The following is a 25,545-nucleotide window of genomic DNA, read 5'->3' as shown; positions in this document are numbered from 1 at the left end:
TGAAAATTATGGGTTTATGATCATAGATGTAATGTGCTAAATAAAATATTATCAAATTAAATAAAAAATTAGATCAAGTTTAAACGGGGTTTTCCCAAGAATTAAAGGATTATTGAAAATAAAATAATCTATTAGTTTTCTTTTTTTAATGAGAAGGAGTCAGCATTCTCATATTTGGGTGAAGGCCTTTGGATTGGGGCTGATTCATCTCTGGCTTGGTGTTTACTACAAGGGAAAGGAAAAACCTTGACCTGAAATTAAATGACTTCCATGGCCTTAGTGCACTTCCTGTTCACAGAATTGAGCAACAAGGACCAGTGGTTCCTTTTTGTACATTAAATGCAGCAGGATGTATGTCAGAACATGCCTACGTTTGTATACTAGCATGGATATAGTTTATTTTTCAACTTTTATTTAAGTTCAGGGGTACACGTGCAGGTTTGTTACATAGGTAAACGTGTCAAGGAGATTTGTTGTTCAGATTATTTCATCACCTGGTTTTAATCCTAGTACCCATTAGTTTTTTTCTTGATCCTCTCCTCCTATCATTTACCCTCTGATAGGCCCCAGTGTCTGTTGTTCCCCTTTATGTCCATGTGTTCTCATTATTTAGCTCCCACTTACAAAAAGAACATGTATTTGGATTTCTGTTCTTGGGTTAGTTTGCTAAGGACAATGGCTTTTGGTTCCATCAGTTTTTCTGCAAAGGACATGGTCTTGTTCTTTTGTATGACTGCATAGTATTCCATGGTGTATATGTACCACATTTTATTTATCCAGTCTACCATTGATCTTAACAACAGTATTATAAAGCAGAATCTATTTTAGCACCTGATATCTATATAACAGATGAGGCAGTTAAAGCCTAGAGATGTTAAGTAATTTTCCTGAGATCACACAGCTAGCAACTGTTGGAGCCAGGATTTGAACACAGTGAGGCTTAACCAATTATTTTTTGATGTTCACAGCAAGTTTATAGCAATGTAGTAGGTGCTTTGAGGAGTTAGAACAGAAATATTGGATAGATCTCATCTTCAACTTAGCTTATAGTTCATTAAGACCAGAAAAATAAATTTACCATTGGCATAGTGACCATGCTATGAAAGCTACTCTGCTCAGTTTAACAACAACATGAAGTGAACTGGTTGGTTTATTAGTTTTTAGGTAATCATAAAAAAGTGCAAATTAGTATGATGAAAACTTTAATACATTTCCAATTCTATATTATGATATTGGGGAGAAAGTGGTTTGGAGCTAGATCTTTGCATCTATCTGCCTAATGGAAGTATAAATTAAGGGAATATGAAATGAAGTACTTAGTAGGCATCAGATAAATGCCTGCTGTTTTTGTTATTTAAGAGACATTAGCTCCTGGTGTCTGTGAGATTTTTAAGTAGTCATTTTCAGATTTTGGTTCTTCAGCTGATCTTTTAAACTGTTCTGAGATTTGGAAAATAGGGAATATTGAGGTATATATTTATATTTGATTTGAATGTTTAATAACATGCTTTGTAAATTAATAAATTAATAACATTGTGTCCAATTTGATTACTTATAGCATAATTTTTAAATTTTATTTATTTATTTATTTACCCAGCATCATTTTTCTTTCAAAGGAAGAAGCCATTGAAATGCTAAAATGCATTGGTTACTTTTACTTTTTGAAAGTTAGAAGTTATGATGCTCTTATCTGTAATTTTATTACATTTACTTTTACATTTAAAAGTTGCATATGGGTTTACATTTTATTTTTTAAAACTCTTGTGAATTTTACTTAGCTAGCTTCTTTTCTACATGTGCAGCTAGTTTTTAGTTAATTTTGCTTTGTTTAAAGAATTCCTGTGTTTTTCATCAAAGCAGTTTCAGTTATCTTGGAATGAAAGCATAATGAGGAGATCTCATTGTATTAGTATACATAGTACGACAAATTTCTACTGTATTAAATGTTTCTATCCTTGCAACAATGAGGTGAATATTTTACCAAAAATTTTATTAATCCTTTTATGATACATCAGTGTCACTGTGGTTCTGACTATGGTAGGAATAGTCAGTAAAAGCACAAGCAGAATCTTTTACTAAAACATAAAAACTATCAGGTTCATCCTTCCATTCTACCATATGTGTTCAAACTGAATTCAGTAGATTTTAAATGATAATGGCTAAGTAGTCCCACCTGCTTATTGTGAGTTTTTAAAAATACATAAATGCTATATTAGGTAACCTATGTTAGGAAGGTTTTAATCTGACTTATTTCAGTTGTGAGCTTGTTGAGGAAAGGATATGTATTATTCAGTTTTGTATTCCTGCCTTTTACCATAATGCCTGGCATAAAGTCAGTGTTTAGTTAATATATGATAAATAATTGAGTGAATGAATAAAATTTAAAGCAAAATATAGCAAAACCTTTCTGAGATGATTTTTAAGCAAATTAAAGCATTTTTGAGTTCTTAAAAAATATGAGGTTTTAAAAATTAACCATTATACTGTGTCAGAGAAGTAAAATGATTTACTGTTGATCATATAACTAGTTGAAAGTTTATTACTAGCTGAATTTTAGCCTCCTACCATTTGTTCTGGTACTTGTTTCAGCTTACTTCCTGCCTTTTGTAGTTAAAATTTTATGAAATGAACATCACAGAAGGGGAATGAATTATTGAGTCTATAATGACTGTTCTGAAGTTTCAGAAAGGTCCATGGGAAAAGAACCTACTACAGAGAACATTTCCAGAATTCAGTAATTTGAATTTATTATGGAAATAACTAAAACTTCTAGATTAGGCTAAATTTTGTTTCATCTTTATAGCATCATTTTAAGCACCAGCAAGTACTTGTTAATGAGTGACATAACCACATAGAAAGCTTATAGATCATTGAAACACTGAATAAGGAGTTTCCAGAAACCTTGATAAATTGGAAGCCTAACTTAGAAAACTTATATGCTTAGAAAACTTATAAGAATTTCCTCTGTTTCACAGGTAGAGAAACTGAGGCTTAGAGGAGTTAAATATTTCGTTTAAGGACACCAAACCAGCCAGTAATCCCCAGTTAATATCACTCTTATGGTGAAGATACTGTTGACAAAATTTACATCTAATGAAATTTGGAAAATAATAAAATTTGCATTGTAAATTATAAGTTTTTCATTGTATTTATGGCTCTGTTGATTATTTGCGTAATATAATAGTGACATTAACAAATGGCAAAACATTTTATGAAATATTTTGGGTAACCTTTACGTTTAAGAAATAATATTGTTTCTGACTATAATAATAGTTTTCATTTATTTAGTGTCTACTCTGTAACAGATATTGCACTTGGCATGTATTATCTTAATATGTGAGTAATTCTTTGAGGTACATATTATTATTGTGTTAGGCTCAGAGCCATTAAATAATTTTTCTGTATTGCCACAGCTAGTAAGTGGTAGAGGTGGGATTCAAACTCAGGTCTGTGTGCCTTTGGAGCCTGAGTTCTTAATCAGTGTTACACTGCTACATTATAGGCATGTATTACAAAATCATTCAAAACACATTTGGGAAATTCCTGGTATATAACACTATATCTACTACTCTTAGAGCTGCAAAAGTCATAAAAGACATGCTTAGTCCTGGATCAGTTAAGGAAACAATATACCTATAGTAAATAACTTGAACAGTTATAAATCATCATTACCTTATAATTGAAGAGTAGAAGCAGAAGCTTTGAAAAATATTGTATTAAAAATGCATCTGAAATTATTTATCAATAATGCTGATTTATGCTTTTTTGGTCCAACCAGTAAACTTGGCTCTCTTAACAGGTTTTCATGGGAGTGTCTCATTACCAACATACTGTGGAAACATTCACTGGGACATATTAGTCTGAACTATGGACCATAACTTTTTCATTATTATTTTTAGGTTCTGTTGTTCAGATTGTTTTTTCCCACCTCTGTATGCTTCCCAGCATGTTTTTTTTTTTTTTTTTTTTCGAATGAGGCAATTTATTAACCCAGCATGGTTTGTTCTAATGCTTCTTGTTGGCAGCTGCCACCTGTCCGGCGATTCTGTCCAGATCTCTCTGTCCCTGAGGTGTCAGTTTGCGGCCCCCATCTTGGTCCTTTTCCACCATTTTCAGCCCCTCCAGGGCTTGGAGGACCCGGCGGGCCACGCTCTTGGAGCCTCGGCTGAAGTGGCTGGGCATGACGCCATTTCTCTGACGTCCCCCATATATCTTGGTCATGGAGCCAACCCCAGCGCCACCCCGGAGGTACAGGTGCCGCGCTGTGGAAGCAGCTCGCGTGTAGAACCAGTTCTCATCGTAGGGAGCAAGCTCTTTGTGCTTGGCCAGCTTGACGGTGTCCACCCATTCAGGGACTTTCAGCTTCCCGGACTTTTTGAGAAAGGCTGCCAGAGCTCTGACGAACTCCTGCTGGTTCACGTCTTTTACAGTAACTCCAGGCATCGTGCGGCCTCCGCGCTGCCAGCCAGGGGCCCCAGCATGTATTATATTCACGGGTGATGTTTCATTTACCATGAAGTCTGCTAAAGACAAACTTTAACATTTATGGGTAAGTAAGCCTTTTTAGTGGACTTCAAATTGGATTTGCAGCACTTGAAATTTTAATTAAAAATAATCTTATGCCCATTTTAGCCCAATTCTTTCTTTACTGAATTTTTTTTGGACTTCCAGCATCTCATCCCAAAGCATTTTAATTTTTTCAATGTTTTGCTTGAGACATATTTTCTAAGTAGGCATACATCATATGTGAACAAGTTGACTATATATAGTAAATAAATGATTTTTATTAATATTCAGAAAGGGAGCAAATAGATACCTAACTGTGAAGAAGAAAGATGGATCAGAAACAGCTCATGCAATGATGACCTGTAATTTGACTCATAATACAAAACATGCTGTTAGGAGCCTAATTCAAAGATTTCCTGTCACCAATAAAGAGCGTACAGAACTTCTGCCTAAAACAGAAAGAGGAAATGTGTTTGCAGTTGAAGCTGGTATGTATTTTCTGGGGAGCTTCCTCATTTACCCTATTATTTGATGACTGTTCTTTTTCCATTTTAGATTTATTTTTGAAAACTAAGATGAAATAAGATTTCTCAACTGGAATGGTTTGTTAGAAATGATTAAGAGTTGTAAAAATTTGAAACAAACTGCAGTTTTAAAGCATGTCATTAAGTTGAACCAAGTGTTTTTTAAGTGTTATAATAATATCAATAGCTACCATTTATTGAGCATTAACTGTGTGCAAGGCGGGATACTAAAACCTTTATGTGGGGCCTCATAGGGGCCTCATAGCAACCCTTGCAAGGTAAGAATTTCCCCTATTTCACAGGTGAAGAAACTGAGGCTTAGAGGAGTTAAATATTTTGTTCAAGGTCACCAAACCAGCCAGTAAACTGAAGAGCGGGCATTTGACTCCAGGAACTAGACTTTCCTATATTATGATGCTGTGACACACTAATAAGTGAGATTTTGAAATGGGGCTTTAGCTCTGGTAAGAGACAGGACAGAACATTAAGTTGTTCAAAGTACATTGAACATTAAGTTGTCTTCAGTACATTAAGTTGTTCAAAGGTAGATAAATAATGTATTGGATTATAAAATAAAGTTGTAATTTTACTGTTTGGAAAATCACTTCTCTAGTAAGAAAACTATTTTATTGCCTGTGGTGATAAACTGTACATATTGTCTATTGGAATAGATCAGCAGAATATAGAAAATATGTGTTCCTAGATATCAAAAACTTGCACTTTACGTATAGGCACACAAACATGTTTTGAACTACATCGATATAAAAGATTTCATACCTCTTTATTCCTATCTGTTTAGGTAAATGTGGATATTGGCTAAAATACTCAATTAGGAAATTTGTTAACATTAGGACCTTATATTTAACACATATTATTCTATTTGATTACTTAATCTTAGATGTATAACATTAAATATATATGGGGTATTTTCTTTTTTGTAGTATGTTTTTATAATGTACGTGGCAGATCTTATAAGTGTAATGCACATTACTTCCTATTATAAACATTTTCTGTGAAATTATTGACAGAAATTTATAACAAGCCTAAAAATCATTTAGATTATCAAAATTGTTTAACTTTTAATGGTTATTGAATAATTCATTTTTATCAATTTTTAAACATTGTGTACCAGAAATATGTCTGAGAGGTTGGCTTTCTAATTGGTATTGAAATTTATAACATGTTCTATGAGAATAGTATGTGTAAGAGTACAACAGTTGAGGTATTTTTTGACAACTTTATGTAGACTGAGAAGAAGACATTTGAAAGGAATTAAGTTAGAAATTATCTCTGGCATGTTGTTCTAGGCTTGGCAAAAAAAAAATTACTTATTTTTATTTTAACACTTCTTTTTCAGTGTTGATCATACATTTTTTGTTCTTTTATTCATTTTCAAAGAAAACCGGGAAATGAGCAAGACAAGTGGGCGACTCAACAATGGCATACCTCAGATTCCAGTGAAAAGAGGAGAATCCGAATTTGATTCTTTTAGGCAGTCTTTACCAGTGTTTGAGAAACAGGAAGAAATTGTTAAAATAATTAAGGAAAATAAAGTAGTTTTGATTGTAGGAGAAACTGGGTCTGGAAAGACTACACAGGTTTGTTTCTTTTTTGTTGTTTTTAGAAAAAAAATATATATATATATTGCCCCATATTGTAATCTTATATCAAATTTACACTGCATGTGTTTTAAAAAACAGAAAAAGAAACTTGTGGTTATTATAGTAATGGTTATTTCAGAAATAAATTACTACTGGAATATATTTGGAGAATTTGTAGAAAGAAAATGTTTTATATAATTTACTTATTTTTAAACTAGTGCATTTGGCCTTTATTTAAATAGTGGTGAGAAAGTGATTTGGTATCATGGAAGGAAGGTGGGCTTTGACTTTGAGTTTAGATTCCAGTTTCCTCAAATATTGAAGATTTAGGCTCTTTTTGTAAACTCTGTCAGCCAGAGTTCTCATTTATAAATTGGGACTAATAATTGCTACCTTTCATAGTGAGGGGTAGAGATTGTCTCTATGAAGTGCCTAGCATAGTGTTTTGCATATGGGAATCAAAGTAAAAGCAGTAATAACAAATATTAATATAAAGTTGACTGTAGAATGGACTTAATATGATAGGTTTGACTTGGAATTTTAGAATCAATGAATTTTAGAATCAATTTACTACTTCCAATCTGTCATCCTATGAGTGAAACTTCATGTTACCTCCTTAACATGAAGTTTCACTCATAGGATGACAGATTGGAAGTAGTAAATATGACATCATATGACCCTTTCTTGTGCTTATTCTTGCAGCATTTCAGCTTAAAATTACAAGAATTGCTTTTGATAGAGGTTCAGATAAAATAATAAATATATTTGTAGGTTTTCTTCTTTTAGGGACACAATTTTGCTTTTGACAGTTGCTTAAGATTTTCTATGATTATATTGGTTGGTTTAATAGACTTAGTAAATAAGGCAAGGTGGTAGAATAAGTTGACTGTAAACTTTACCAGTTTTTTAGTTGAAGGACATAAACATTTTTATAGAATTATTTCTTTATCCTTAAAACTTGATGCTGTAAAACTGAAATATTAAAAACATGAGGAAATTTTTTTCTGAAGACAATATATAAGATTTTTCTTCAGCAAAAGTTCTTTTTTTCAAGACCGAGTCTGACTCAGTCACCCAGGCTGGAGTGCAGTGGCGCAATCTTGCCTTACTGCAACTTCACCTCTCGGGTCCAAATGATTCTCCTGCCTCAGCCTTCTGAATAGCTGGGATGACAGGTACCTGCCTCCATGCCCAGCACAGCATGAATTCTTTTTATGATTAAGTGAAATTCCATGGAGTTACTCTGGAGAATTTGTTTACATGTCTTAGATTGTTAAAATTTTTTTTAGGATGACTAATTTTGCCATTAAGTGTTAACTGTAGCAGTTCTAATTATATCGAATAGAGATTATGGAAGTTTTGATAAAATGTAATAAATATGTCTTTATCTAAATTATTTGAATGTCATTTCTAATGATATTTATATATTGGAATTATGGGTGCCTGTTTTCACAGTTATGTGTATCATTTTACTAGGTGTGAAAGGGTACTTGAGAATTTAATTCATAGTTAAGTATTATACTCTTGCTTTTTAAGAAGAAACTTAATTTAATGAATTCAAGTGAGAAATAATTTTGTTCTATTTAAGGAGTTAATTAAAATAGTAATGTTTTTATTCTTTAAAATATAAAACAAAACAATTTAAAGTAGTATTTTATCTTGACTTTAATGGTATTAGGAAGCTAAGTACTTTTTGAATTTTTTTTCTTATGTGTTAATTGTGTGAAACTTGAACATTGTGGAAAATATTTTATAGAAAGTGGAAGATTTTTTTTTGCTTTTGAGACACAGTCTCACTCTGTAGCCCAGGCTAGAGTGCAGTGGCATGCAACCTCTACCTCCTGAGCTCCAGCAATTCTCCTCCCTCAATTTCCCAAGTAGCTGGGGCTATAGGTGCATGCCGCCACACCCAACTAATTTTTAAATTTTTTGTAGAGATGAGGTTTTGTCATGTTGCCCAGGCTGGTCTCCAATTCCTGGGCTCAAGCGATCCACCTGCTTTGGCCTCCCAAAGTGCTGAGATTATTGACATGAGCCACCATGCTGAGCTAGAAAGTGAAAGATTTTAAATTCTCCTGCCATCCTGTGTTGCTGCATTACTGTCAGAATCTCCAAATATATGCTTGTGGGTTGTGGCTTTTTTTTTTTTTCCGGTGGTGGTGGTGGTGGTGGGTGGGGGGTGGTATGTTTTGTTTTTGTTCTCTTTATAACATTGTTATATATTGGTTTTTCAGCATAGGCTAAGCACACATAATTTTGCATCTTGATTTTTTTCACTTAACAAATTTGAATATTTTTCCAAGTCAGTGCCTATAGATTATGCCTCATTGTCTAAATAACTGCAACTGCGTAGTATTCCTGAACATTTTGGGAATGTGGTGAAAAATGACACTTTACTGTGTACTGAGTTATGTAAGAGTTGTCTCATTTCAACTGCTCAGTAACTCCAAGACATGGAGGTTTTATCTTTTTACAGATGAGGAATAGGAATAAAAATAAAAACTTACGGATGTTAATCTACTCTAGTTAATATAGCTAAGAAGTAATAGAGTAGGAATCTTTTTCTTATATTGTACTTACTTGTATCCTAATATTTCTTGGCTTATTTGTAGGAATGTTTCAATAGGATAAATTTCCTAGAAGTGGAAATGCCAGATCAAGGATATAGCACTTAAAAATTTAATAGCTAGATTAACTAGTTATTGTAACTCTAAAAAAGAGTTAACGTATTACTGTATTAAAGTTCTTGTTTCTCTAAAGCTTGGGCAAGAATGGATATAATTTCTTTAAACCATTATCAAGCTGATAATCAAAAAAAATTTTAACTTGCATTTTGTTGATTCTTAGTTGGTATCTTTTATTTGACTCTTGTCTGTTTATCTTCTATGAATTCCTTGTTTATATTTTTGGCTTACTAATTTTGGATGTATTTTTTAGAGTGCTTTATGTATTCTAGATACATGCCTGTTGACTGTTAAAACATGTTAAAAATAATTCCTCCCAATTTTTTATTTATGCCTTTGTTTATGATATCTTGTTTAGTAGTTTTACATTTTTAGTCAAATCTGTCAATATTTTTCTAGGGCTTTGGGGCATGTTGAGAGAGGTATTTCCTACCCTAAGATTAATAGACATTTTTCTGTAAATATTTATTTATTTATTTATTTTTAGATGGGGTATCACTGTTTCCCAGGCTGGAGTGCAGTGGCTGTTCAGAGTTTATTATAGCTCACTGTAGCCTTGAACGCGTGGCCTCAAGGGATCCTCCTGCTTCTGCCTTTTAAGTAGCTGGAACTATAGGTGCATACCACTGCTCCTGGCTCTTCCTATAAATATTTTATTCTAATACTTTTATATTGTTTTACAAATTCACCTGAAATTTATTTTATTATATTATGTCAGGTAGGAATTTTACTTTTTTTCATTTTATTTCCAATTCAAATTTGACTCATTTAACAATCTGTCTTTCCCCCACAACCTCCCTGACCCAATTTAAGATGTTATTTTTGACCAAACACTAACTTTCTATAGTACCAGGATCTATTTCTAAAAATTTTCTTATGTATCTTTAATCTCATTATCTATTCCTACACCAGGATTCTGCTTTTTGTTTACAGTGTGAGCATAATAATCTTTATTATTGTTTACCATTTTTAATGGTTGCCCAAGAGTTTGCAATATACATTCACAAATAAACCAGCTTCACTTTCAAATAACACTGTGCTATTTTACAAGTAGTGTGAGTACCTTAAATAACAAAATAGGCTGGGCATGGTGGCTCATGCCTGTAATCCTAGCACTTTGGGAGGCTGAGGCAGGTGTATCGTTTGAGGTCAGCAGTTCTAGACCAGCCTGGCCAACATGGTGAAACCTCATCTCTACTGAAAATACAAAAATTAGCTGGATGGTAGTGGCTTGTGCCTGTAATCACAGCTACTTGGAATGCTGAGGCAGGATAATTGCTTGAGCCTAGGAGGTGGAGTTGCAGTGAGCCAAGATTGTACCACTGCACTCCAGTCTGGGTGACAGGATGAGAGAGACCCTGTCTCAAAAAAACCAAACAAAACACTCTAAAATAATCCTAATTCCTCCCTCCTGTCCCTTGTATCATTGCTGTCATTCGTTTCACTTATATGTAACCATATATAAACATACATGTACAGACACATAAAATATATACATACATAATCAACTACATTGTTGCTATTATTTTGAACCAATTGTTATATGGAGATCAATTAAGAATATGAAAAATAAAACTTAGAAAAGTTTTCTTTTAACCTCCATTTATTCCTTCTTCAGAGTTCTTTCTTTCAATATGAAGATTCAAGTTTCTGGCCAATGTTATTTTTCTTTCTCTGTAAATAACTTAAAAACATTTCTTGCAAGGCTGTGGTCTACTGAAAACAAATTCTCTCAATTTGTATTCATCTGAGAAAGTCTTCATTTCTCCTTCATTTTTGAAGGATAATTTTGCAAGGTACTCAATTCTAGGATGGTGGGTTTTTCTTTTTCTTCTCTCAACTCTTTCTCGCCACTCTTTTCTTCCATTGTTTCTGAGGAAAACTTAGATGTAATTCTTAACTTTGCTTCTTTGTAGGTAAGGATTTTCCCCCCTCTGGCTTCTTTTATTATTTTTTGGAAGATCTCTTTGATTTTCTGTAGTATTTCTTGGTAGTATTTAAAGCATTTACGCTTCTGGATGAGGTAGTCAAGTTTTTAAAAAAAAATCCTAGGGGCTAACATGTATATGAAAAGATGTTTTCTTTTACTCAAAGTTAAAGAAATGAAAATAAAAACCATTATATTTTTCAAGTATAGATTGGAAGAAATTAAAAAATTGATGATACCAGGTATTTGAATGGGTGTTGGAAGGCAGCTCTTCTGCTTTGTTGCTTTGTTGGTAGGAGTATAAATTGTTTTGGGGATTTGTACATAGTACAAATTTTAATTTTTTAATTTAAGTTAAAAATTGATGTACTTTTTGACTCAGTATTTTCACTACTAGTGATTTTACTGCTAGTATATATATATATATATATATATATATATATATATATATAATCTTTCCAAAACTATGTGGAGACAGGTGTTTATTGCAGTGTTGTTTATAATACCAAGCAACATCTGGAAATTACTTAAATGTTTAATCGTTCGTTAAATTATCGCATTTCCAGAGGATGGAATACGCAGCTGTTACTAGGTAGATCTGGTATGTTATGTGAAAACTGCAAATTACAGACATTAAGTACAATCATCACTTTGTGTGGATAAGAAAAGTGCTTATATACACAAATAATCTGGGTTGTGTAAAGATTTTTTTTCTTGAAAGGTTTCATAAGTAATAGTAGTTACTTTTATGGAGAAGATATAAGGGCAGTGGTGGTAGGGGCTGGGTAAGGTTTTGATTTTAAATCTTTCCAACTTTTGTGAATTTTATTTATAAAAAAGTACAATCCTAGATTATAGGCTATTTTTTAAATGCTTTTCATTATTCAAAAAATCCCAATGGAATTTTGATTTTTATTTCATTGACCTTATGGAATAATTTGGGGAGAAATTAACATTTTTACAGCATGGATTACCCCCATCCACGAATATGGTATATTTCTTTATATATTCAAGCCTTTTATGTTTTTTTAGTAGCATTTTATAATCTTCATATAAACCATAACTATTCCTGGATACATTTGATTTTCGATATTTTAGCTTTAGTTTTTATTGTGAGCAAGGTCTTTTCAAGTGACATTATTTAGCTGATTATTACTAGTTACAAGAATGTTGTTGATTTTATGATTATTTCATATTTGGACTTGTTACAGAACTTTTTTAGTTTTAGTGGTTTTTCAGTTGATTCACTTAGATTTTTTGTAGTATATGATCATGTCATCTTATACTATTTTAAAACTTTTGTTTCAGATTCCTCAGTTCCTTTTAGATGATTGCTTTAAAAATGGTATCCCCTGCCGTATATTTTGTACCCAACCAAGACGATTGGCAGCTATTGCTGTGGCTGAAAGAGTTGCCGCAGAGAGAAGGGAAAGGATTGGTCAAACAATTGGTTATCAGATCCGATTAGAAAGCAGGTAAAAACAGTCCTCATGCATCTTGTCTTTTATTATGCTTAAAAAAGACTAACTATGTATGTTTCACTGAAAATTTAGGATGTATTAGTTGAAAAGTTAAATGATCATTTTGCTCCAAGTAAGTCTACGTCGGGATGTTGAAGTGTCATGTCTAAATCTCGAAAAGTTTTGAATGAATAGTTTGAAAAAGACTTTGAACCATAAGAAAAAATTCCATTTCATAGTTTCATGATCATAGTTACTTTACCTCTTTGAGCCTCAGTGTCCTCATCTATAAAATGAGTTTAAGAAAAGCATCTAGAGCACAGGTTTGAGGTGAAGTTTATAATGAACACTCAATAACTGTTAGTGAGTGAATTTATTATTGGTAGTAATACAAATTGAGCATCTCACATCCAAAAATCTGAAATTCAAGATGCTCAAAATCTAAAACTTTTTGAGTGCCAATATGACACTCAAAGGGAATGCTCTTTGGAGCATTTTGGATTTTTGATTTTCAGAATTGGTATGCTCAACTGGAGATAATCTAAAATCTAGAAAAATATGAAATCTAAAACCCTTTCTGTCTCAAGTATTTTGGACAAGGGATACTCATCTTGTAGTATTAGCAATGCCTTCTTGACAAATAGTATGATTTCTTCTCAGTAGTGATTAAAAAATGATTCCATTTGTAACATACTTTATCATCATACAAAAAGTACTTAAGGTTTTGTTTTGTTTTTAGAGCGTAGGTTCTTTAACAAAATACATCACTTAATATAAAAGGCTATTTATAAAAGGCAGTCTCACATAACTGCAAACCACATAGCTTTACCAATAAATCGTCCATACCAGTACACTATTATATTAGTAATGTTTATTAAAATGTGTATGAGGCCAGCATTTAATGTGATTTATGTTTTAGTTACATAAAAGACTTGCAATTGTGCACTTTGTTTTTTTTTGTTTTTTTTTTAAAAGGGTTTCTCCAAAGACACTTCTGACATTTTGTACTAATGGGGTATTGCTTCGTACATTGATGGCAGGAGATAGTACATTGTCAACTGTGACACATGTTATTGTGGTAAGAATATTGCTGAATTTGTCATATGTAACTCACATATTTAAACTCGCAATTTAAATTGCTAAAAATTTAAATACATAGGCTATTTAAGGATAGCCTCAAAAATTTTAAATACATAATTACATTTTTGGAATAGGGTAGAAAAGAGAACCAACTTATTCTTTTGAACAGACTATAATGATCAAGTTATTTTTTTCTATAATTATTAGAAATACTTTGTATTAAAGAAATAATAAAACCATCAGGCTTTATTGAGGGAAAATTAAATAAGTAGGTAGTTTTAAAAATGTGCTTTTCATATATAAAAATGATGCATCTACTTAGAAATTTCTAAAAAAGGTGAATTTTCTTTTATCTCTATACTTGGTCATTTGATCCCTTCATTAATATCATCTATTTCCCAGTGATAGAGGTATACATCATATTCATTTAACTCCATGGTTAAGCTGCCAAATTAACTAACTTCTGATGAACTAAGTTGATGAGTTTACCCCTTTATTAAGGAATTCTAAACTTCTATCTAGTTTGTGTCAGAAAAAATTAAAATTTTATAAGCTTGGAATAGCAGCTTTTAGAAACTTACCCAAACCAAAGGATGTACCTGATAAGCCCTGATGCTAATGGAAACACATTTAAATAGGTTTTATATGTATTAAAAGCACATTAAATTGGACTTATAATTTTTTTGTAGTTTTATATTCTATGGGAAAAAAGAATGGTATAGATAGCCCTCTGTATCTGTAGGTTCCAAGTCTATGGATTCAGACAACTGCAGGTTGAAAACATTAAAAAAAATACTGTGTGTAAACTGAACATGTACAGACTTTTCTTGTCATTATTCCCTAAAGAATATAGTGTAACTATTTACCTAGCATTACATTGTATTAGCTATTACAAGTAGTCTATAGATTGAAGTATATGGACGGATTTGCATAGATTTTGTGCAAATACCATGCCATTTTTTTTTTTTTTTTAATAAGGGACTTGAGTATCCATGAATTTTGGCATGGGGGAAGGTCCTGGAACCATTCACTCATAGACACCAAGGGACAACTTTGTTATCTACGTATTATGTTAATGTCTAATTATTTCTGAAATGCCTGTAATGCAAAATTTTCAGGAACATTGATTGGCCTTGTCCACATTTAATTTGAAGTAGTGTAAAACCCAGCAGTGCCATTGTTTTAAAGACTTAGTCATCCATAATGTTTTAACTGTTCCATGGTTTTATTTCTGTTTACTACAGGATGAAGTGCATGAAAGGGATCGATTTAGTGATTTTTTACTTACAAAGTTAAGAGATTTGTTGCAAAAGCACCCAACTTTGAAACTAATTCTTTCTAGTGCTGCCTTGGATGTAAATCTTTTTATAAGATATTTTGGAAGTTGTCCAGTGATATATAGTAAGTTAAATTGTCAGATTTCTTCTATAATTTTTATGAAAGAACACTTTTGGGCATTATTTATTCTAACAGAAATTGGGGAATGTTCTGAAGTAGAGGCCATTTATTATTGTTTCCCCTGAGATAGACTTAATACTAACTTCTTTCTGTTTTCAACTTCTTTTCTGTCAACAACTCTTTGGTATTGTGTAGTGAGCCTAATTCTCTTACCTCAAAAGGAATATGCTTTATTTTCACTTTGTGCTCTCCCTTAAATTGTCCTATAGCTATTTCCCTTTATTGGTAGATATCTTTAAAGAGTAGTATATACTCCCATGTTTTACTTCACATTCACTTCTGAAAATGCTAAAACAACTTTTTCCCTTGTCCTTTATTAAAAACTGATTTTGGACCGGGTGCAGTGGCTCATGCCTGTAATCCCAGCAGTTTGGGAGGCCGAGGAGAGTGGATCCCCTGAGGTCAGGAGTTCAAGGCCAGCCTGGCTAACGTGGTGAAATACTAAAAATACAAAAATTAGCTGGGCATGGTGGCAGGCACCTGTAATCCTGGCTACTCAAGAGGCTGAGGCAGGAGCTTAAACCTGGGAGGTGGAGGTTGCAGTGAGCTGAGATCACGCCACTGTACTCCAGCCCAGGTGACAAGAGTGAAACTCTGCCTCAAAAAAAAAAAAAAAAAAAAAACCAAGAAAACAAACTGATTTTGCCATCAGTCTTTAAAAAAATGATAAATTCCTCTTCAAAAAATTCAAAAGTTTTATTTACTTCAATGAAGTAATACAAAAATATATATAGAGAAGTTAACAATTGCCCCCTCCTTGTTCCATGTTCTACTCTTCTGATTTATGGATGTGAACAGTGTTGTATATATTTGTTCTTACCTTGTCCATGCTTATACAAATGTATGCAAATATGTACATATTTATAACATTTCCAAAAATTGGTTTTATAAAAATGAGCACATGGCTAATACATTATTTAACATTTGCTTTATCATGAACAGTTTTCCAGTTTAGTAACTCTGGATCTAGTTCTTTATTTTAAGCAGCTGCTTAATAAAGTATTTCATAATATGGATGTACTGTGATTTATTTAACCATTTCATTATTTTTGGGCATTCAAGTTGTTTCTAGATCCCCCCACCCCTGCCAACCATGTTATAATGAGCATCCTTTTATGCATATCCTGATGTACTGGATTTCTAGGGATAGATTCCTGAAAGTAAATTTGCTAAGTAAGAGTATATCTATTTTTAATTTTAACAGCTTTTGCCATTTTACTTTTTAGTAGGCTAAAATGATTTACATTTCTGGTGTATGGGGCCAGACATCCAAGGACTATATTTGACACTTTTTAATTTTTTTTCCATGTCCAATATGATACTGAGTTCTATGGATTTTACCTCCTGACTAGCTCTAGAATTTGTCTGCTTCTTTTCAGTTTTCGCTGTTACTAATCGCATTCACGTTAACCTGAACTATTGCAGTAGTTCCTACTTGGTTTGGTATAGCCATTCTTCTGTCTTTTAAATCTATTCTCCATATTGCAGCCAGAGTGGTCTTTTCTGAAGCAGAATTCCGATGATGTTGAGCACTTTCCTGAGCTTAAATCTTTGAATTTTTGCCAGTGTAGTTTAAGATTAACCTAATTGCCAACCTAATATTCAAGTTTTAGGCAAAAATATTACTGGTTGGCTCTTTTTGTGAAGTGCTCAGATGCTGTAATTTGTTTGATAACATTGCTTCCTGATTCTCATTCTGTATTATGTACTTTTTCAGTCTCCCCTGTGGGCTTCTCTTCTTTTACATGGTACTTAAACAGTGGTGGTCTCTAGAATTGTTCCCTTGATCCATTTTTTCTATTCACTCTGTCTTCCTTCCTTCCTTTCCCACCATGCCTACCCTCTTGTTTCCTGCCCTGTGCTATATTCTACTAGGTATTAGAGATTCATAGTTTCCCTGGAAGCTCTCATTCATTCCCTGGGCTTCTGTTTTTTCTTTTATACTGATGACTTCTGAATTTCTATTTCACTTGTTCCCCAGAGCTTTGGATTTGGATATTTGTAATGTGCCCCAAACTGAATGCTTCATCTCTTCTGCAAAACCTGTTTCTCTTCTTATGTTAACCTGTCTTAGTTAATCATACTACTATTGGTTTAATAACCTGAATCACAAACCTGTAAGTTCTTAACTTCTCATAATAATCTTAGGTGATTAGGGACATCAGATCTGTACATATGCTAATTAAAATCTCATGTCTCATTTTACATGCCTAAAACTGTTTCCCACCAGCAAACCTGTTCTTTTCAGCTTTCTTTGATACCTCAGAGAATGTCATTATCATCTATTCAGATGTGCAAGCCAGACACATCCAAGGACGATATTGACCCTTTATTTTTTTTCCCATATCCAATATGCTGAGTTTTATGGATTTTACCTCCTGACTAGCTCTAGAATTTGTCTGCTTCTTTTCAGTTTTCACTATTACTAATCTCATTCAGGTTAACCTGCACTATTGCAGTAGTTCCTACTCAGTTTGATGTAGCCATTCTGCTGTCTTTTAAATCCATTCTTCACATTGCAGCCAGAGTGGTCTTTTCTAAAGTAGAATTCTGATGATATTGAGTACTTTCTTGATCTTAAATCTTTGAATGACCTTTATCTCAGGATAAAGATACAAGACTTATCTTTTCCTCTTACCTCATCTTGAACAGTATCTCTCTGCACTCTCCACTCCCACCATTTTTCAAATATGTTGGCCTTTTAGTTCCTTGAAACTTTATACTCCTTTCCAGCACAAGGACTTTGCACATGCTGTTTTTAAATCCTCATTATGTACTTTTTTCTTTTCATATGGCTTTGTTATTTTGCTTATCCTCTTGTTTCTGATCTTGTTTCTTATTTTCTCAGTAAGGATACTTTTCTTGATGCAGTCAAATTCCCTGTTATATACTGTCATGGTGTCTTGTACTTTTATCTCACAAGACTCTTCACAACTCTATATTTACATTTATATTCTGGATTTTTGGATTAATTTCTGTCTCTTCTGCTAGCTTGCCTCTAGGGAAAAGGAGATAGAAATTACCATTTCTGTTTATAATGCAAATGTTATTGATGCCAGACACATGATAAGTAAATAGTAAACACTAGGGGAAAAAACCCAAGCAAATGAACAGTTGTCTAATAGTTGTTTATAAGTCAAAGTTATAGTTAAAGGGCAATATTATAAAAGTCACTTGAACTATGAAATTGCTTTTGGATATTGTACTCAGATTCATTAACTTGGGATTCTCATGTTTTTATGTGAATTTTTGCTAAGATGCAAGTTGAGTATTTAAAATTTTATTTTTTTATTATTTAGTACAGGGAAGACCATTTGAAGTAAAAGAAATGTTTCTGGAAGATATTTTGAGAACAACTGGATATACAAACAAAGAAATGTTAAAATACAAAAATGAAAAACAGCAAGGTAAAATTTTTAATAAAAGAAATACAAAAGAAATTACTATTGATAATGACTTTGGAATATGAAAGTGGAATTACAGGCATAAGCCACCATGTCCAGCTGAAACTTTGGAAGATGAAAATTATACATAATTATATCTCAAACAGCTAGCATGGTGGTAGAAGTTTGACAAATGGTTTTCTACAAAGTGCTGTATGAATATTGGTCCATTGATTTAAACAATAGTTACAACATAGATAAAATACTCTGAATTTTGTACTTACTTAGAAGTAAACTTATTAGTAGGACTTAACATAGATAAAAATACTGTTAATTCTGGACTTACTTAGAAGTAAACTTGTTAGTAGGACTTAGAACAGTAGATGAATAGATGAATGTATTAGCCTGTTTTCATACTGCTGTAAAGATACTACATGAGACTGGGCAATTTATAAAGTAAAGAGATTTAATTGACTGACAGTCTGCATGGCTAGGGAGACCTCAGGAAACTTAGTCATGGTGGAAGGCAAAGGTGAAGCAAGGACCTTTACATGGCAGCAAGAGAGAGAAGTGCAAGCAGGGGAAATGCTAGATGCTTATAAAACCATCAGATCTCGTGAGAACCCACTATCATGAGAGCAGCATGGGGAAACTGCCCCCATGATCCAGTCACCTCCCACCAGGTCTCTCCCTCAATACCTGGGGATTACAATTCAGTTGAGATTTGAGTGGGGACATAAAGCCATGGCACATTTTTAACTGAATATTCTTAATATCTTTTTTAAAAGTAGCTACAGAATAAGGCCAACTTTTAAGTGGATATCAGATTCTCTTAATTTATTCAAACAAAGGAATACATTTCAAAAAGGAAATGATTTGTCTACATGTTCTTTCTTTGATAATTAATTTAGAAGAAAAACAACAAACCACACTTACAGAATGGTACTCAGCTCAAGAAAATACTTTCAAGCCTGAATCTCAGAGGCAGAGAACTGTTCCAAATGTGACTGACGAGTATGACTTATTGGATGATGGTGGTGATGCTATCTTCAGTCAGTTGGTATGACTTTCCTGGTTTCCTGCTGATTGTGTGAAAATTGTGTAGATTAAAGAACATTTATGAGATTATAATTTTTTACTGCATAATTGAATGGTAATTCTCTTGGTTTATCTTAGACTACAACCTATTTTTCAGAGTACCTTTCTGGTTTGTTGTGCTTTTTTTGACCATGAGATAGTATATAATACAGATGTGCTTGCAGTTTTCTACCAGTCTTTAAACTTGCAATGTATCCAAATGAACTAAACATGAGTTAAAAAAAATACTTTTAAAGAATATTTAAAAACTGATATTAAAAATTGTTATTTAACATCTTTATAGAGATGCATACTAAATAAATATATTATCATATGTTTATAAATATACTATATCTATATTTATACTATATAAACATATAGTATAGACTTATTTGGGTCATGTAACAGCACTTTGACCATGTATATTTGTGGTTCTTAAGACTGGCTGTACATTCTCTTACCTGTGGAGCTTTTAAAGCCCTGTGGAGTCTGACACCCCACCAGCAAGAGATTCTGATGCACTTGCTCTGGGGTGGGACCTGGCATCAGTGTTAAAAAGCTCCAGGTAATACTTCCCTTGATGTACAGTTGGGAGAGAGAACTGCACATCAAGGGGTATAGGTACATTTAACAATATCCTATTGGAAGAACAGTTAACATTGTGACTGGATCATAGTCTATTGTTTACAAACTCATTCTCAGATAAAAATTGGGTATAAGGATAAGATACCATGTTGTGAGTGATAATGTTTCTGATGAAATGATAAATTTTTGGGCCGGGCACGGTGGCTCACGCCTGTAATCCCAGCACTTTGGGAGGCTGAGGAGGGTGGATCACGAGGTCAAGACATCGAGACCATCCTGGTCAACATGGTGAAACCCCATCTCTACTAAAAGTACAAAAAATTAGCTGGGCATGGTGGCGTGTGCCTGTAATCCCAGCTACTCAGGAGGCTGAGGCAGGAGAATTGCCTGAACCCAGGAGGTGGAGGTTGCAGTGAAATGAGATTGCGCCATCGCACTCCAGCCTGGGTAACAAGAGCGAAACTCCGTCTCAAAAAAAAAAAGAAGAAATGATAAATTTATTAATCCCAAAGCTTTTGTTATAGTATCATAGGATTAGTAGTCCTTGTGACCGTGGTGGTCATCTTAATGTTCTTTGCAAGCAAATGTTACATTGTTAGGTACTTTATGATAATTTATGATTTTTGCTGTTTTTTGTAGACTGAAAAAGATGTGAATTGCCTTGAACCATGGTTAATAAAGGAGATGGACGCTTGTCTTTCTGACATATGGCTACATAAAGATATTGATGCCTTTGCTCAGGTCTTTCATCTTATTTTAACTGAAAATGTTAGTGGTAAGTTTATTTTAATTTTTAAAAATTTCCCTTGCAGTTATTTATGATGGAAGTGTAGTTCAATCCAAAATATATGTACTACCAATAATTACACAACCAATAATTTTATTTTTTAGGAGTGCTTATTTTATTTCAAATGTACAAATCAGGATCATATTAGTGTAGCATAGTAAAATAAATATTGTGTTAAACCAGAGATTCTTAAGCTAAATTCTCCATTGTAGTTTGAAGAGGTCTGTGATTACATGACAATTATGTGCAAAATGCTTTTATGTGTATGTGTTGTACATATACTCTTGTCTTTCTCTTCCTTGGAAATGATTTAGATGTCAAGTATTTATTCTCTTACCTAAAGCCCTCAGCATTATTATTGTAACTATTATTGATCACTCTCTTATTGAAATACTTTACTCAGTTAACTTCTGGTATTTCATACTTGGCTTATTTTCTTATTTCTGTGGCTCTAATTTCTTGGTTTCCTTGGCAAGATCTTTTTCTTTTTTTCTGACCTGTAAATGTGAGATCTCCTAGGTCTCAATCCTTAAGACCTTAATTCTATTCATACTTACTCCTTAAGTGGATCTCAAATAGTCATTGTGTTAAATACCTATTTTAAATGACCCCTAATTTTATACACCAGTCCTCACCTCCCCACTGACTTAAACACACCTGATCACTTGATATCTCCAGTTGGATGTCTGTTAGGTGAATCAAATTGGATATACCTCAAACAACTTTTGATCCTCTCCCTACCTACCTTCCTCTAAACCTGCGCTTTTCTTGTGTTTCCCTTTTCAGTAAGTGGTCACTATCATTCACCTAGTTGCTAAGGCAGCAAAGCATACAGAAAGTCATCTTTGACTTTGCTCTCACACTGCACATATAAATCATTAGCAAATCCTGTTTACTTTGCATTCTAAAATAAATCCTGACTATGACCACATTTCATTCCCCTAGTCCAAGCCAACCTCTCTCCTGGACTATTGCAGCAGCCCATTAACCATTTCTGTTTTTAAGTTACTGTGGTCTGTTCTCTACAGAAAAATAAGATTGATCCTTTCATAAAAGAAATTGAATCATTCCACTTGCTTGTTCTCAATTCTCCCAGCCTTCCAGTTGTACTGTGGATAAAAATCAAAGTCCTTTCCATGATTGGGCCTCTGGCTGCCTTATTTTCTGCCAATCTCCTCCTTGTTCACTGTGCCTAGGCACACTTGTCTCCTTGATAGTCTTCATTTATGTCAATGCATTCCCATCTTTGGGACTTTATTTTGTTGTTTCCTATGCCTAGAAAACTATCTCCACAGGTAATCACATGGCCCATTGCCTACTTATTTAGGTCTCTGCTTACATATTGCCTTCTCAGAGAGGCCTTTTCTGATCACCTTACTAAAATTGTACCCTTTTGTCACTATATCTCCTTACCCTGCTTTATTATTCTTTATTGTATTTTCATTACCCATTATGTATTTTTTATGTTTCATTACCTATTTAATCTACTAGATTGAAAACTATATCAAGGCAGAAACTTTGTCGGTTGTACTTATCTCTATCACCAGAGGTTCATAGTTTAAGTGCTTAAAAATCTTTGTTGAATAATGACATTACTTCTTTTTTTTTTTGAGAAGGAGTCTCGCTCTGTTGTGAGGCCGGAGTGAAGTGGCACAATCTTGGCTCACTGCAATCAACCTCTGACTCCTGGGTTGAAGCGATTCTCCTGCCTCAGCCTCCTGAGTAGCTGGGACTATAGGTGCATGCCACTGCACCCAGCTAATTTTTTTGCGTTTTTAGTAGAGAGGGGATTTCACCATGTTGACCAGGATGGTCTCCATCTCCTGACCTTGTGATCACCCACCTCAGCTTCCCAAAGTCCTGGGATTTACAGTTGTGAGCCACTGTGCCCAGCCGAATAATATTACTTTTAAGCATCTTTACCACATGATAATCTGTTGGCATGTGTTCAGTGATAGGAAGCTCACTACCTTTCTTTTGAATTTCGATTGTTTCAATAGTTAACTTGTTATTATGTTGATGTGAAATCCAACTACATAGCTTCTGCCTTTTTCTTCTTCATATGTATTTATGCCTGACAAATATATATTTATGCCTCACAGACTTCTAGCTATATGAAGATGGTTACTCTTTTGTTTTTTTAATTTTTTGTTTTTTGGGGTGACTATACCTATTACTTCAACTAGTCTTTAATATCTGGTCCCCTCCTTCCCTGGTCTACCTTCTCTGGATGTGTTCTATTTTATCCCTTTTAAAAAGCATAGTATCCAGTTCTGAGTGTTAATCTCTTAGTGACCATCTTCGCCTAAAACCTACACTTTACTTATATTAATTCAGCCAATCTCATTGTCCTAGTGATTCATATTATCTTTGAAATTTACAGTTTTTTTTAAAAAAACTTATTTTATTAAATTAATCCCCTTATGTACTTGTTTTGAATTTTTTTGAGCTTGAGACATTCTATTTATTCATTTTTAATTTTATCTTAGATTTGGCTCATTGTTTCTGCTTAACAGTTTTAAAAAATTTTAATTGTTATCTATTACATTAATAAGCTTTCTCTGTTTATTAATTTGAGGTGCCCGGGTAAGTTACCAAGCATATGATATGCTATAAGGGACTTTAGGTCAATATTTGGGTGAGATGTTAAGCAGTCATAATCCTACATTTCTTCTATCTAACTTCTCAAAAAATAATTTTTTTCTCTTATAAATGTACGTTGGCTCTTACTGATTTACTTTTTAAAGCTCGTTATTCTTTTTTGTTTCGTTTTGTTTTGCACTGCACAGGCTGGAGTGCAGTGGCGCAAATGTGGCTCACTGTAGCCTTGACTTCTGGGCTCAGGTGATTCTCCCACCTTAGCCTCCAGAGCTTTGGATTTAGATTTCTAATATGCCCTGAACTGAATACTTCATCTCTTCTGCAAAACCTGTTTCTCTTGTTGCTCAGGCTGGTTTCAAACTTCTGGGCTCAAATGAACTACCCACCTTTGCTTCCCAAAGTGCTGGGATTATAGACATGGGCCACTGTGCTTGGCTTTCATTATTGATTTTTTGAAAAATAATTGATCTCTATTTTTAAAAGTAACTTTTTGTATTTGAAAGTGTAGACATTCGTTCATCTCCAATTTTCTGGCATTCTTTCTTTTCCATTATTTAAAAAATATTAACTCTGAAGATTTTAGCAATCTTACTTGAAAGTTAAGGAATTTAAATTCTGAAAAAAGCGGCTTTAAAATATTTATGATGCATTTAAGTATTTAAGTATTCTTAGCTTTCTTCTTGGTATTTCTTTAGTGAATACTAAACTATTAATTTGATAATGGTCATCCTGTAGACTCAGGTCTCTCCTCTGCTCTTACATACATTTTATACATTTCCCAGAGTCTGTATTCTAATGTCTTTAAGCCATATGAAGAAAAAAAAAGTTATAGTAGCTCAATTATTCACTTCTCATGTTTTTATTTCACTTCTAAAATCTCAACCCTTTATTTGCACCAGAATTGAAAATATGTCATATGATTTAGGAAACTCTGGGCTTCATAGATTTCTTTTTAGTACCATCATTTTTCCCTGATCATATAGAAGCAGCTAGTAATTAGTTAAGGGTTGACAGTCTCTGTCATACTTACTGTACCAGTCATCTATTGCTGCATCACAAATGATTCTAACACTTAGAAATCTGAAACATGTATAATCTCACATAGTTTCTGAGAATCAAGAATTTGGGAGTGGTTTAGCTGAGCGATCTGGCTCCAAGTCTCTCATGAGGTTGTGGTTAAAATGTTGGTAGGGGCTGCATTCATCTGAGGATTTGTTGGGGCTGGAGGATTTGCTTTCAGGAAGCCTTACTCACATGGCTTTTGGTAAAAGGCCTCAGTTTGTTGCTGGCTGTTGGGAGAATAACCATGAATTGTTGTCAACTGCCCGTCTCAATAGGACTGCCTTATTATCCCTGCAATGTGGCAGCTGGCTTCTCTGAAAGTGCTTCAAAAGAGAAAGAAAAAGAGCAGGCGGGAGGTTGTGGTTACTTTTTATGACCTGATCTCCAGAGCTGCACACCACCTCTTGCACTTTATTCTGTTCATTAGAGTGAGTTACTTAGTCCAGTTTATATTCAGGGAGAAGGGAATTATGCTCCACCTCTTGAAGGGAGGAGTGTTAAAGATGTTTTAAATGTTTCTCATTTATTCATACCCTTCTGCTCAAAACACACAGTTTGATACTGTTCTCCAAGGCCATGAATTGAATATTCAGTTGAAGTAGTAATTTTCATACAATGAGTACAGATCAAAATAAATTGATCTTTTAAAATGTTTGACCATCCCAGACTTATTGAATCTGAATCTAGGAGTAAGGTATGGCTATCTGTGGTTTAAAAAAAAACAACGCAGAAACAACAACAACAAACTCACCCCCAAAAAACAAAAAAAATCCCAAAGCAAAATAAAAATACATGCCATTATTTATTTGT

General features: G+C 33.5%; 2 protein-coding genes across 4 annotated transcripts in view; one reads left to right on the top strand and one right to left on the bottom strand.

The window, feature by feature from the left end:
* The window catches only part of YTHDC2 (YTH N6-methyladenosine RNA binding protein C2), an 88,082-nt gene that overhangs the window by 12,824 nt on the left and 49,713 nt on the right, over window positions 1-25,545 (top strand). The window contains exons 3-10 of one of the 3 annotated variants that reach the window (XM_002744702.7): window positions 4,798-4,994; window positions 6,429-6,628; window positions 12,551-12,717; window positions 13,678-13,780; window positions 15,027-15,183; window positions 18,540-18,647; window positions 19,535-19,683; window positions 20,925-21,060. In XM_002744702.7, coding sequence (XP_002744748.3) covers window positions 4,798-4,994; window positions 6,429-6,628; window positions 12,551-12,717; window positions 13,678-13,780; window positions 15,027-15,183; window positions 18,540-18,647; window positions 19,535-19,683; window positions 20,925-21,060 — 1,217 coding nt within the window. The remainder of the gene's footprint in view (window positions 1-4,797; window positions 4,995-6,428; window positions 6,629-12,550; window positions 12,718-13,677; window positions 13,781-15,026; window positions 15,184-18,539; window positions 18,648-19,534; window positions 19,684-20,924; window positions 21,061-25,545) is intronic. The other 2 variants (XM_035291078.3, XM_078365850.1) reach the window with 2 other exon arrangements.
* LOC100413757 (small ribosomal subunit protein eS19) lies at window positions 3,950-4,530 on the bottom strand. Its single transcript, XM_002744703.7, has one exon. It carries the CDS (start codon window positions 4,513-4,515, stop codon window positions 4,006-4,008), a length of 510 nt encoding a protein of 169 aa, XP_002744749.2. The 5' UTR covers window positions 4,516-4,530; the 3' UTR covers window positions 3,950-4,005.

This window comes from Callithrix jacchus, chromosome 2 (assembly GCF_049354715.1).
Source record: "Callithrix jacchus isolate 240 chromosome 2, calJac240_pri, whole genome shotgun sequence".
NCBI classification, from domain to species: Eukaryota; Metazoa; Chordata; class Mammalia; order Primates; family Cebidae; genus Callithrix; species Callithrix jacchus.
The sequence above is the reverse complement of the archived record's forward strand: the minus strand, read 5'-3'. Positions and strand labels throughout refer to the sequence as shown.